This window comes from Peromyscus leucopus, chromosome 17 (genome assembly GCF_004664715.2).
Source record: "Peromyscus leucopus breed LL Stock chromosome 17, UCI_PerLeu_2.1, whole genome shotgun sequence".
Taxonomy (NCBI): Eukaryota; Metazoa; Chordata; class Mammalia; order Rodentia; family Cricetidae; genus Peromyscus; species Peromyscus leucopus.
The window spans coordinates 14,981,397-14,995,273 of record NC_051077.1 but is presented as its reverse complement, the minus strand read 5'-3'; the positions used below and the strand labels follow the sequence as shown (position 1 = coordinate 14,995,273).

Below are 13,877 nucleotides of genomic sequence, written 5' to 3'. Positions count from 1 at the left end.
AGAATTTAAAAAATAAATAATTTAAAATAAAATAGAGCAATAATGTTTCCTGACTAGACCTGCCAATAACTGCTTTGATAGCACTCAGGAAGAACAAACAGATCAGCAAGACTTCAGGAAAGTTAAACACTGTGGTGACTGAAATAAACTCAGCAACAAACTACAAAGGCAAGTAGTTAAATGAAAGAAAATATTTGAACATCACTTATCAAGTAATGGGCTGAGATCTAGGATAAATAAATACATATATAAATAAAACTTTGTAAGATAACCCTTTTTAAAATGGAAAATGCTTTAAGTGGCATTTCTCCAACAAGGATATGCAAGTTAGCAATATAAGCACATGAACAAAACATGTAATCCACATCATCTCATTAGTTCTTATGAATATGCAAATGAAATGCCAAGCAGTATCACTTTACATCACTGTAGTGGTAACTTTTTCAATAAAAAAAGATGGAAAGCAAGTGTTGGCAACTATGGAGGGAAATTATATCCCTCCTGTCTTGCTGGTGCAGGCAGTATGAGTATGGAAAGCATCATGCCACTGTCCGTGCTCCAACGTCAAAACAGGTGATCACAAGACTCAGCAACTTCACCCACAAGTAATCATCCAAGAGAAAGGAAAACATGCAGATGTACCTACAAACATAAATGTACTCCGTAGCAGGATGGTGCTGTGCAGAGTAAATACAATGCAAGACGAACCTCCACACCTAATAGTAGTTAGTAGTATTAACCATCACGTGTTGACTGCTACTACAACAGGAAGGGACCTTGAGAGAAGGCAGATCACATATTGTGAGAGGCCATTCCTTTGAAATGTCCAGAATAGATAAGTCTATAGAAAAAAATGTCTAGGCAGTTTCCTTAGGCTGAGGAAGTGGGTATGGGATGGCTACAAAGTATAAAATTTCTTTTTAGAGCAACAGCAATGTTCTAAGTTGAATTTCAATGTCAACTGTATAGCTTAATAAATCTATTCCATAATACTGACTTTATACTCATGTCTTGAGTTCCTGTCCCTTGGGATTGTTTCAAGACATAGGGAGTCAACAGCAGACACTCTTAATAGAAGGGATAAGCTTTGTCCATACACTCAGTCTACAATGGTCTTACAAATAGTCATTTCATTGCTCAAAGCAATTTGTATTTTAAAAAAATAAGTGAATTTTCATCTTTAAACTCACCTCATGTCTCAAAAATGACCAGTTCTTGAGTTTCCATGAGAACTACATTCTCCAATTTCATGCCCAATTTTTGCCATTTTCAAGAATTTCTTCATTCTACAAGAATGTAACAAACAAATAATGTATTTTATCAGCACATACTTATTACTTAAGGATGTTCTAATCATATGAAATAAATGTGTCTATAAATTATGACCTAAATTTAATCTAACTTTTCTTGAAAACATTTTATTTTATTATCTTAGGTACAGAGTATAAAAATTAATATAATATACGCAGCAGTCAAATAATTGACTTTAATATATGTTTACAGGATTTCTATAAATACTATTATCTATTTCCATATACTTATACAAAACATCAACTTATTATTAGCTTTAACACAAAGTTCACCTAAAGAGATGAAAAAGTATACTTTTATAAAATTCTTTGTTCATTTATTATTCTGTGCATGTGTGTATGTGTGTATGCACATGTAATTGAATAACATATATACCTCTTGAGCACATGGGGGATACCTATGGAAAAGGAGTTTATAATATGCTGTATTTTATAACAAAAAAGAAAATATAAACTAAAGCCAGATACTTATGTTATTGGATATAATGAGAAGGCTTTATATGCTAGACTTGTTTAATGTTGGATAGAATCATACATGAGAAGAAAGATTTAAAAAATAACATGAGAACTAAAACGTCATGGTCAGTGAAGTAGAGTGAGAAGGCATCACAACCAAAGATGGTGTTGTGCTAGTTTTTAAGACGCTGGAGAATATCACCTTTTATAATATCCTCATGTTCTAAAAGCAGCCAGGCTCTGATGGCACAAATGTGAGCTTGTCACACTGGGGAAACTGGGACAGGAGAATCCTGGACTATGAAATGAGACCCTGCTTCAGCAAGGAAGTGAAGAAGATTCAGATTGTGTCAGTTTCTAAAGTAAAACTTAAGATAGTTATTTTGTTGTTGTTTCGTCCTCATATGCGTGTGTGTGTGTGTGTGTGTGTGTGTGTGTGTGTGTGTGTGTGTGTGTGTGTGTTGAGAACTGGTTCTCTTTTACCCCATGGATCTCAAGATGTGACTCAGCTTGTTGTGTCTGGCAATAAGCCCCTCTACATGTTGAGCCATCTTACAAGCTTAAAAACAGTTCTGATAAAAAAGCATTAAAAAATGAATTTATATTTAGGTTTTATTTAAAATATAGCTAATATTATAGCTAATATGAATGTTTGACAATATTTGAAATACTAAAATCTTACCTAACAATTTCCTTTTCGATTTCATCATTTTTCTTCTTCTGCTGATACAAATTATATTTTAAAGATTGCTTTAATTTGGTAAGTTCTGCAATTGATTTTCCCCCATATTCCATCTTCAAGAAAAGATACAAAGTAGCTTTAAAACTCTGCAGACTCATTCTTCTTTCTTAAAACTATACTGAATGTGCTTAGAAAAGTCTAATAAGTGTGATAAACCTAACACAACCAAGGAAAGATACAAACTAAGTGATTCTTCTTATTTATCTATTGAGTTATTTTTCAAATATATCTTTTTGTATGGGTATGGATATTTTAACTGCATTTTTGTCTGTGCACTGTGATGTGTGTATAGGTCCCCTGAAGGCCAGAGGAGGGTTTAGGTCCCCAGAGACTGGATTTATAGATTCTCGTGAGCCATCATGTGGTTACTGATAATCAAACCTGAGTCCTTTGGAAGATCAGCCAGTATTCTTAACCACTGAGCCATCTCTCCAGCTCCCTACTGATTTACTTTAATTAAAACTTTATTATAAAAACCTTACAAGTAAAAAATACAGCAAAATTAGCCAGACCCAAAGTATACACATCTCAGTAAATACAGTCAGAATAGCTATCCTGCAACTGTGGACCATCATATTGGAGTTTACACTCTTGCTATCAAGTAGATTTTTATGTACTTATCCACCACTAAAATATAAATAAAACATAAAAAATCCATGATATATTTGAAACAAGAAAAACAATTAGCTTTATAACCTCTTCAATGGCTTTTCTTTAAAGAGTTAACTCTTACCATGAATTTTTTGGTTTGGGTGGTGGATACATGCATAAGAATATATTTGCTTCATTGAGATGTGTAGACTGGACATGGTTAATTTCAGTGTGTAATGGTTTTCTATAATAAAATTTATATATTCAAATTAATTTATATTTTTCTTTTTTGTTGTTCTTTAAATTACTAAAATGTATTTGATAAAATGCAAGACTTCACTAATAAGGATTTTTTTTAATTAAAGTATGGTTGCATTTACAGTCTAGTAAAAACATACCTTAGAAGCATTTTAATAGTTGTAGGTAGTCCAGGTTTATTTAAGGCATAACTTACTAGGTAATTTATATTTTCGGAAAACCATTGTCTTATTCTCAATGTATTTTTTTTTTATCCTTGTGTGACTTGAATGGGATATGCACACTCATTCTCTATAAGCATTCTCTGGGAGTGCCTAGTTTTCATCTGTGGCTAGTAAGCTTTGTTGTAAGCCTCATCCTCTCCATAGTGCATTCAAGCATAGCTGTGCCTGATTCACACGGTTTTGCCATCACCCTCTTACTCACATCCCATTGAACTGTAATGTTTGGTAGGGTGCAGTGTCAACAGAAAAACCTGTTTTTCATTACCTAACACCAGCTTTTACATTAACATCAGATCTTCAGTCATAACAATGGTAATGAAAAATGTTGAGAGTCAACAAGGGCATTTCAAGTCTTTCTGTTTTCTTTTCCTTTTCTTTCTTTTTTTCCCATAACTTTTGCTTTGCTACATCACCCTGACTTTGTGTGTGTGTGTGTGTGTGTGTGTGTGTGTGTGTGTGTGTGTGTGTGTGTGCAGGCTGGAGATTGGTGTCCAGTATCTTCCTCATTCACCTTTTCACCTTATTTTTTGAGGCATGGTCTCACACTGAACCTGGATCTCAGTAATTGCCAGACTGACTGGCCAGCAAGCTCTAGGGATCCACCTATCTCTGCCTTCCAAGCACTGGGACTCCAGTCACATACACTATTACACCCTTCTGTCTCTGCTAAAGGGCTTTTAAAGAAATGCCAAGGGATGGAGCAAAGGATCTCCCCACAACACAGCCAAGTGTAGACCATCCCAAACACCTGGTAACCATGCATGTGGTCAAGCCTGTAGATGTAACCGTGTTGGCAAGAGTTTCTACCTAAAACCTGAGAAAAGATTCTAAAACAGAACTGAAAACAGCTTCCTAATTGTCTCTCTCAAATGAGCAGCAGCTGCCGGTTTGAGCTACTGGCGGGTTCCTGGCGTGTGTGCTTGACCTGCAGTATGGCGGGAATGAGGCCTCTGCAAGTGGCACATTAAGCTGCATAGTGGATTTAGCCTTTGCTAGTACAAAACAAAAAGAGGTTTCTGGGCTACACGCTGCTTTGATAAAAGCATAGACCCAGGATGACTCCTAGAGCTGGCGGAAAACGTACCACCGCCATGTTGGGAAGCTGAAGTGGGAGGAGCCAGCAGCCACAGCGCCGTTTCAGGCTTAGAAGGCTGCAGTTTAAAGCAATAGGCTCAAGGTAATATAAAACATAAGCCACATAGAGATGGCTACCACACAGAGAGTCTGGATTATGTTCTCTTTGATATTCGTAACTGAAGAGAAACATTTGATTGCAAAAGCTGTTGAGTTATGCCAAAATGTGTATTTTAAAGGTACCTTAACTTCAAAATTTGGATGTAAGGATATGTTGCTTTGGAAAGGAGGCTCTGCTTTTGTTTCCACAGAAAGCCAGAGGCTATGGATTTGTTCCAGATTAAGATACATCAGGTTTGACCAGCCAAGACCACCTGAAAGGTCTCTGATGACACCATGGCCCAGATGATCCAACATCCAGAATCATTTCAAGGCAACTGGCTCAGACAATACAGTCTCACGGACTACTCCATGATCCTAAAATTTTCTTTGTGTCCCCATAAGATACAGCGCCCCCCTCCAGCCGGAAGTAGTAAGAGAAGCTACGCCCAAATTCCCAAATATACCAAGCTGACTTTGGAGATGTGTAAAAGTTAAAACCTTCCTTTTAAAAAAAAAGAAAGGGGAAGTGCTGTGGGACGGTCTGTATGTCAAATTGCTCTGATTGGTCAATAAATAAAACACTGATTGGCCAGTGGCCAGGCAGGAAGTAGGTGGGACAAGGAGAGAGGAGAATTGTGGGAAGCAGAAGGCTGAGGTGGAGAGACACTGCAGCCGCCGCCATGACCAGCAGCATGTGATGACACCGGTAAGCCACCAGCCACGTGGCAAGGCATAGATTTATGGAAATGGACTAATTTAAGCTATAAGAACAGTTAGCAAGAAGCCTGCCACGGCCATACAGTTTGTAAGCAATATAAGTCTCTGTGTTTACTTGGTTGGGTCTGAGTGGCTGTGGGACTGGCGGGTGACAAAGATTTGTCCTGACTGTGGGCAAGGCAGGAAAACTCTAGCTACACAAGCCATCTCCTAAGGCAGCCCTGCTGTGTAAAGCAAGCTCAGATCTCACTAGGAAACGTCTATGGACCCCAACACTCCCAGCACCCCTTCCTTCATTTCTACATGAAGCAGCCCTTAATGTCTAGTTGGGTTCTTCTCTATTTCTCTTGCTAAATTCTTTGAGTTCCTTAATTCTCAAAGCTTTGCCTCAGATTCCCTAACCCACATTTGCAACCTGCACTCATTACTGACATTTATATGTTTATTTCTCCCAGGTCGGTCCTCATAAGCAATGACTTTAGAAGCCATTAAGCTGGTTATGTTTATCCATTTTGTGTTGATTCTCATTGATGTAACTCTGACTGTAGTGACTTTCTAGGGGTGGGGGTAGAAATTCAGCATTGGGGTGTTGACCAGCAGGCTAAGTCTTATTTTCTTATCTGGTAAATCTGGTAAAGAGATTATCAGTTGCTTGCTGTTTAAATAATTTTCTTCTCCCCATAAGATCATGTAGATGTCTTGTTCCGTTGATGTGTTCTGATGCACACTTAGTGACATTTATCTCTTATCCAAGATTCACACTCTTTACCTCAAAACCCTCTCTTTCCTATTGTTTTATGGAACATGTTGGTATATTTTGAGCTATTATTTTCTTAATAGAAATTTAGCAGTTACAGAAGGCACTCTAACTCTAAGAATTGGTAAATGACAATTACATAATAGCACTTCGAAGGGGCTCCACAGTGACTATTATAAATGTCTTCCTGTGTGGAAAAAATAATTGCTTTTAATCTCTCACAAAGGATAGTATGATTTGATTAACTAATACTCCACAAGAAAGGCATATAAATCATATATGACTATTAGGTTCAGTTTAAAGTAATCTAATCATCAGTTTATCTAAAAAATAAACTACTTAACAATAATCAGCCTTCTATTCCAAAAAAATACTTTAGGGGAAGTTAGCACCCCAAATCTTCCTAGTACCAAGTCACCATTTACACACCAAGTTGTCACTCTTGAAAAACAATGTTCTGTAAATTTTCTAATAAATACAAAGGACTTTTTTATATTTAGGCCACTAAAAAGTATGCAGATACAGAGATGCTCAGTAGCTTAGAGCACTGTTGCTTTTGCAGAGGACCCTGTTTTAGTTCTCTGCATCCACATGACAGCTCACAACCAGTCCTAACGCCAGTTCCAAGGGACTCACCCTCTTCCGGTGTCTGGGGCCACCAGGCATGCATGGTGCGGTACACATGCACACATGCAGGTAAACACACTCATATATATATATATATATATATATATAATATATATATATATAATATTTTTAATTTACAGACGTATTCAATACATGATACCCAACTAACACAATAATTTCAAAATCAGCTAGCTAAGGTCTTATATAATTTGTATATGTAACCAATTATTATATTTGTTTCCTTTTAGGTATTTAACTGTAATGCTGTCTAAGAACCCTGAAATTTGTTGTCTGAAGCACCTAAAAAAAGTGTTAGGTGTCATTAGACATGTGCTTAAATACCTTTCCTGTGCATTAAGATGCTGAAAAGACCATCAGAGCTATAAGCTGTTGTGTACCAGCCAAAACAGTGTTCTAATAACAGTGACACCCAATAAAAACTACCCCTAGTCTGTTCACATTTCATTGAAATGGGCATTCTATTTATGTTATTTCTCTTGGGTGAGGTGCTCAAACGTAGGCATATATTTCATACTGGGACAAGTATACTTGAACTTTTCCTTTGCCCATTTGGTCATGTGAAAGCCATTCTTAGATTCTCAGACATGGACACTTACGATGAACACATTCATACAGCTGGTGAGTAGGGCAGTGGTGAGGCAGCATCCACTTTTATATAGTACCTTGGACATAGAAACTATAAGTAATTTTGAATGATAGTTGCTTTTATTTAAAGGCTATTGGTATCACTGACATCTTTGTCACCCATCATTCAAACGAGGGTGAAATACAGAGGCATGAGCGACCTTTACTTTAAGAAACTCAAGCGTTTTCTTAGTTATACTATTTATAGATAATGTAATACTAACAAGAACTATGGAGCTATAAATATATGTTTAAAAATTGATACAAGCATGCTTCAAGTTAAATCACAATTAAGGATATTTTCCTGCTTAAGAAAAATGGAAAAAACTAGTTCTTAAAGAGTTGATTTTGGTTTTCGTTTCATCTAGTTCCTGCATTAAAAGCACTACTTCAAGTTACTTTAAATTATAAACACCCTTATGTGGTGAAGTGTTTGGATGCTGGTAATACACTCATGATAAGTTTGTAGATCTAGGAATCTGTGGGGAAACACTTCAAGCACTGTAATGACCAATCAAGCTGTAATCACCTAGAAATGTCCTCAGATGCCTCAAAGTCTGCCCCCAGTTACATTCACTTTGAAACCATGTAAGTATAGCTTTTCAACAACACTTGAAACCTCACTGTTCCATTACAGTTCTTTAATCTAATGGGAAAACACAGACTCTTCGCACTTTAGAAAAATGCGTGTTTTGCTTTCTATCGTAATTAATACATATTGTACACTTACTTAATATGCACGCTAAATAAGCAATTTGGTGATACGTGAAATTAAAAACAAAGATTCTGTCACAAGTTTGCAAACAGAGGAAATGACAATACCATCATTGGGCAGCCTCGCAGGCAGCCATTAGTAGACCTTGGGTTTCCTGGGAGAACAATGTTTTCACATGGGAAGACGTTTCTGCGAGGGCAAGTGCTTGCCACACAAGGGCTCTCAAGAGGAAACCTGGTTTCTGATGTCTTCAGAGGAGATGTGTCCTGCTCTACCACGATGCGAACTTGTGTGCAGGATTCATCTAGACTCTTATTCCTGTAAAGACTGAAAGGGTGTACACCATAATATATATCTCATCTATCCATAAATTTCTCCTTTTATTTTAAAGGCACCATAAGAATGCACAGAATTTCCTCATTAAAGAGAATCTTAACACTGAAAAGTGTGTAAGAGCATGTTTGCCGTGCATACAATTATAGGTTTCAAGTTATTCCAAAAGATTACTTGTATTTCTAGAGAAATTCTAAGTATACCAAACAATATCAGAAGTAGAGACAAGGCTATCAAAGACATATGACTTCACAGGTAAAAATGCTGCCCTCTGGGAGGACCCTACATCTATAATCCTTAAAGTCAGCGCAGAGATACTTTAATTCAAAAGGTAGCAACATGGGATTATGGGTATGCTAACATATATGGTTATAATAACAAATTCACTAATAAAGCTTATTAAAAATCATATTATATTCCTTAAATATGTATGATTAAGATAGCAGTTCTTTTAGGGATACTTGTATTTAGTAAACAAGTAGTTGAGGAGGTTAAAAGGAAATCTCCTCAAAGACATTTCTAAGCTTTTGGTTTCAACATTAGTATAGAACATGGGTGAAATTAAGCACTGGACAATAGGCCATAATTAGTGCTAACACCTAAAGGAATAGTCAAGGAAAGCTAGTTTAGGAAGCCCCAGACTGTGGACAAGAAGAGTAGTTAGCCTAGGGTTTCATTACATCCTTCCAAACAGCACCCAGACTTCTACTGTTTCTGTTTATTGGCAAGTCCAAGCTAACTTATCTCAAACAACTATGTCGGAATATTAATGGAGAGAATTGCATGTTTAATCAGAAGGGACGATATGATCTAGTCTGCCCTGGAATAATATTTTGAAGATGAGTATTGTACTATCTAAGATGATTTTCCAAAACTATTTTGCTAGCTTGCTTTTGCACCCACTGATCTCCATGATTATTTCACTGAAATTTTTGTCTTGTAGAAAAGTCAGGGTTGCTCTCTTTTCTGCAATCCTTTGGTGTTACTCACTTGTATTGTTCATATAACAATGCATTGCTAATCCTTAATTCTTCTATGCACTGTTGCTCATAACTTTTCAGGGCTCTCATATTTGAGTCTTGTATAGTTTTCATTTGGGAGGGTTCAGACTTCAGACTTTGGATTCGGGTTCCTGTCTGATTCATTGGAGAAATGCTGTTCTCACATAATTCCCCCGAAGTTTCTTGAGCGCCTGCCTGAGTTGAAAGCAAATTGAAACAATATATTTAGAGAAAATACTCAAATATTTACCATACATTTGATAGTTTCACTTTTGAGTAAATGATTCAAATAGCAGTTTTAAATTCTTGTTTGAAATATTTATCATCAGGCATGGGAAAGATGGCTCAGTGACTAAGATCACTTGCTGCTCTTGTAAAGGACCTGGGTTTGGTCCTCAGGATTCACATGGTGACTCACAACCATTCCTAACTCCAGTTCCAGGGGATCCAACACACTCTTATGGCTTCTGTGGGCACCAGGCTTGCATATGGTATACATGCATGCATGCAATAAACCACTCATAAAATAATAAAAATAATTTTTTAATTTAAAAAATATCAATATCCATCATAATAAATCTGAATTTTAACTATTTCCATTCATTTTTGTGCATTTGTATGTATGTGGCGGGGGATTGAAACCATCTTCTTGGGAAAGTACTTAACTGTGAGCTAAGTGATCCTCCTGGGACTGTTCTCACATAACTGTTTGTGTAACTAGACAGTTCAAACATTTGTGAACTCAGCTCAAAACTAACAATGGGGGAGTCTAATTTAAGGAGTATTTGAGAACATGAGAAACATACACTAGAAATGAAAGGTGCTTGGGCTTATGAGGTAATGTTTACTGAGATTCATGCCCTTCAAAGAGATCGGCGGAAAAAGAAAAAGATTGTTGCATCACAGCCAAAAGCAAAAGTGTCATGAGAAAGGAGCTACAGACTGTCAAATAGAAAAAAACAGGATGTGCTGTATGAAAATGTGTTATTTCTAATGTGTAGAATTTCCACATGCCCAGTTACCAAATAATGCTAAAATAAATGCCTTCTAAGAGAAGACCAAATAAAGGGTATCACGGAGAACACAAGGTCTAAAGTGTAAGCCAAGACCAGAAATGCAAGGCCCTTTGCTATGTCTTCATAAAGCTTCACATTCCCTAAGTAGTTTTTAAGCTTTATTTGAATACAGCTTCACTGGCAGCCCACGATGAAGAGCTAATCCAAAATGATTTGTGGGGTTGGAGAAATGGCCCAGTCATGGAGAGTGCATTTTGCTCCTGCAGCCCACCTGAGTTCAGTTCCTAGTGCCCATACTGGATGGCTCACCAACACCTGTAACTTGAGCTCTGAGGGAACTGGATCCCTCTTCTGGACTCCAAAGGTGCTAGACTCACTTGCACACACCCACACAACACACAAATACACATAATTTAAAAGATATAAAATCATGTTTAAAAAATTTTATAAAGGTGCCTCTTAGAATGACTGAAACAAAAAAAAAAAATCTACAATAGACTCAAAATTCTAAAGAGAAATGTAACCAAAGTTCTACTTGCTAGCTTATGTTAAGGAGAGGCTAAAACAGAGTGAAGGTTTTGGTTGAGCCTTGGGAGTCCTGCAGAGAGGAAGCTCAAGGTAGAAAATGCCCGGCTGCAAGTGCAGTCTGTTTCTCAGGAAAGGCAGAACCCCCATAACAGAGAACTGGACCATGACGCCAAGGCCAGGGAACAGTCTCAGAGAAGTTTCAAGACTGCGTGAGTGCCGCCCTCAGTGCCTTGCATTCTCTTTCCTACTGTGGACTTGGGGGTGGGGTGGGGGTAGGAGTCCAGCAGAGTGTTGGTTACATGGGCTGTAAATGGCTTATTCAGAGGAGTTCTATTTTCTGGGTCACAGTCTAAATCTGTGTGTTGCTAGAGGGCTTCTCTCCAGCTTCCACCAAGCCCCACAGTCCCACAATCCACATATAAAATAATCACTCAGACGCTTATAATACTTATAAACTGTATGGCCGTGGCAGGCTTCTTGCTAACTGTTCTTTTATCTTAAATTAACCCATTTTTATAAATCTGTACCTTGCCACGTGGCTAGTGGCTTACCGGCGTCTTTACATGCTGCTTATCCTGGCGGTGGCTGCAGTGTCTCTTCCTCCTTCTTCCTGTTTCCCCAATTCTCCTCTCTCCTTGTCCCACCTATACTTCCTGTCTGGTCACTGGCCATCAGTGTTTTATTTATATAGAATGATATCCACAGCACCTGTGGTCTAGTTACTGCAGCCCCATCTGGACCCAAGAACAATGGTAAAGAAAGCTCTTTTAAGTCATGACTCTATGGATGATTTATCAGAGAAAAGGAGTGCCTTGAAATGGTCCAGAAACAAGTTGCACCATGCAGGTGGTGCCCTGTGAGGTCAAATGCAGTCGGTAGAGACAGTAACTGATTGAAGACGAGCACTGTTAGTAAGAGGTGGAGTAATAGAAAATAAGACACTAGGACAAGGCTCCCTGAGGTTGCAATGTTCTACAAGCAGGGAAATGCACCTGCTAGAAGATTCCCCAAGTTAGACAAGTTAAGAACAGTGAGTAAGGGGATTTGCGCTTTCAAGAATAAGAGCTGAAAATATCTGGCTTAAATAAAAAAAAAAAAAAAACCAGAGCTTTTATCTGACTTCAATGATTTGATTTTTAAAGGCAAAAGGCAACTTTGAGTTGACTGGGTTTTTTTTTTTTTTCAGTGTAGGGAGGGTGGGGGAATTGAACCTAGGGCCTGGTATCTATACTAAACCAGGACTCGATGACTGAGGCACATCCTGAGCCTGTTCTCAATATTCCAATAAATCTTCATTGTCCTTACCTCCAAGAAGAAATAAAGAATTTTAAAATCATTTAAAACAGTTTTTAATAAAACAAACATACTGCTCTTTGAATAAAATGAATGGGCATAATTCTTTCTGGCCCCCTAGGCCTGTTTCTATGGAGAAGATCCCTGTGTTTACATGCTTTCCATGTTTACATCCATACAGGTCGCCTTAAGATTTGGAAAGCCCAATTACTCCTTTGAGTAAGAAGTTTCTCTAATAAGCTGCCAGGACATGGTGTGATTTTAAGCACTTTACTCCCGAAAATTCTTTGCTGGAAGTAGTTCTATCATGATTCCAGTATTAGGGGGGAGTGTAATTGTCTCTGTTCAGGTTGGTGGATCAAGGGAACTTTCACCAGTTGATGTTGACCAGTACACTTCACCTTATTTCCTTTTGTAATAGTGGAATTGTCTATGAAGAACAGATTATCAACTGTTTTCTTCTGAACACTTTCTATATGCATATATATGACCTTGGGAAAGCTTTGTTCCAAAATCCTTTCTGCGACATAACCAACTGCTACCAAAGTCATCAATTCTATTACATCAGCTTCTCGTGGAAAGTCGTGGTGACTAAAGCACAGGAGTAGCCAGCAGAGTCAATAAGAACACAACAGATATCTTCTTAATGAGATACTTAATATACTCCCTACAATATTATCATATGTTATTAGGGAAGAAAATGCATTTTGGTATGACAGAAATTAATGAGACGGACCTACCAATATTTCATTTTGCTCCGATTTTAGACATGAGTGTTGCAGGCATCCACAATGCTCTTTGATTTGCCTAGCTTGCTCTTTTACTTTAACTTTTAACTCAGAATGTTCCTGTTCAATCCTAAAAAATGCATGTTTTCAAATGGTTATTCTCAGAGACTCATTCTTTAGTACCACCCAGCTTTAAATGGTTTGTAATTTAGCTCACAATTTTTTTTATTGCATTGTAGACATGCACATCCTTAAACATTGCTCTCTCTTGTCTTTAGCCACTGTCCCCATTCCTTCTCCCAGCTGGAATGACTTCCTCCCCCTACCCCCATTCTGCTTTTGTGTCGCAGGTATCCTGTCACAGCCACTGGCTCCCCTTCTGACCTGGCCCTACATCCCTTGCTCCCCTTCCACTTCTCCTATTTCTTTATCTTACACATTATTTGCACACAATGCTACATGGTTTTAGAAAACTGAAATAGAAACTACAGAAATTATGACATATCTGAAAAGTATGTGATTTAGAAATTGTGTCATCTTCCAGTCCTACTTTGTAAGAATGTGCAAAATTCAGGCATGATTCTTTTTTTTTTTAAATCTTTTTGTATTGTTTAGGGTAATAACCCAGACTGTCATCCATGTGAGCATATGTTCTACCACTGAGATACTTCATAAACCCTGAATTGTGTTTCAAGTGACTCGAAGCACATGTCCCAGGCTTCATAGCAATATACTAACTCATAACTGGCATACTTCCCCA

The 13,877-nt window shown here is 37.6% G+C and overlaps 1 protein-coding gene across 1 annotated transcript in view; it reads right to left on the bottom strand.

The window, feature by feature from the left end:
• Nucleotides 1-13,877, bottom strand: part of LOC119089191 (cell cycle progression protein 1-like) — a 56,502-nt gene that overhangs the window by 4,789 nt on the left and 37,836 nt on the right. Inside the window, exons 20-24 of the mRNA XM_037211564.1 lie at nt 13,130-13,247; nt 9,542-9,747; nt 8,326-8,545; nt 2,449-2,561; nt 1,191-1,286 (exon numbers count right to left, since the gene is read on the bottom strand). Coding sequence (XP_037067459.1) covers nt 1,199-1,286; nt 2,449-2,561; nt 8,326-8,545; nt 9,542-9,747; nt 13,130-13,247 — 745 coding nt within the window. The 3' untranslated portion in view covers nt 1,191-1,198. The remainder of the gene's footprint in view (nt 1-1,190; nt 1,287-2,448; nt 2,562-8,325; nt 8,546-9,541; nt 9,748-13,129; nt 13,248-13,877) is intronic.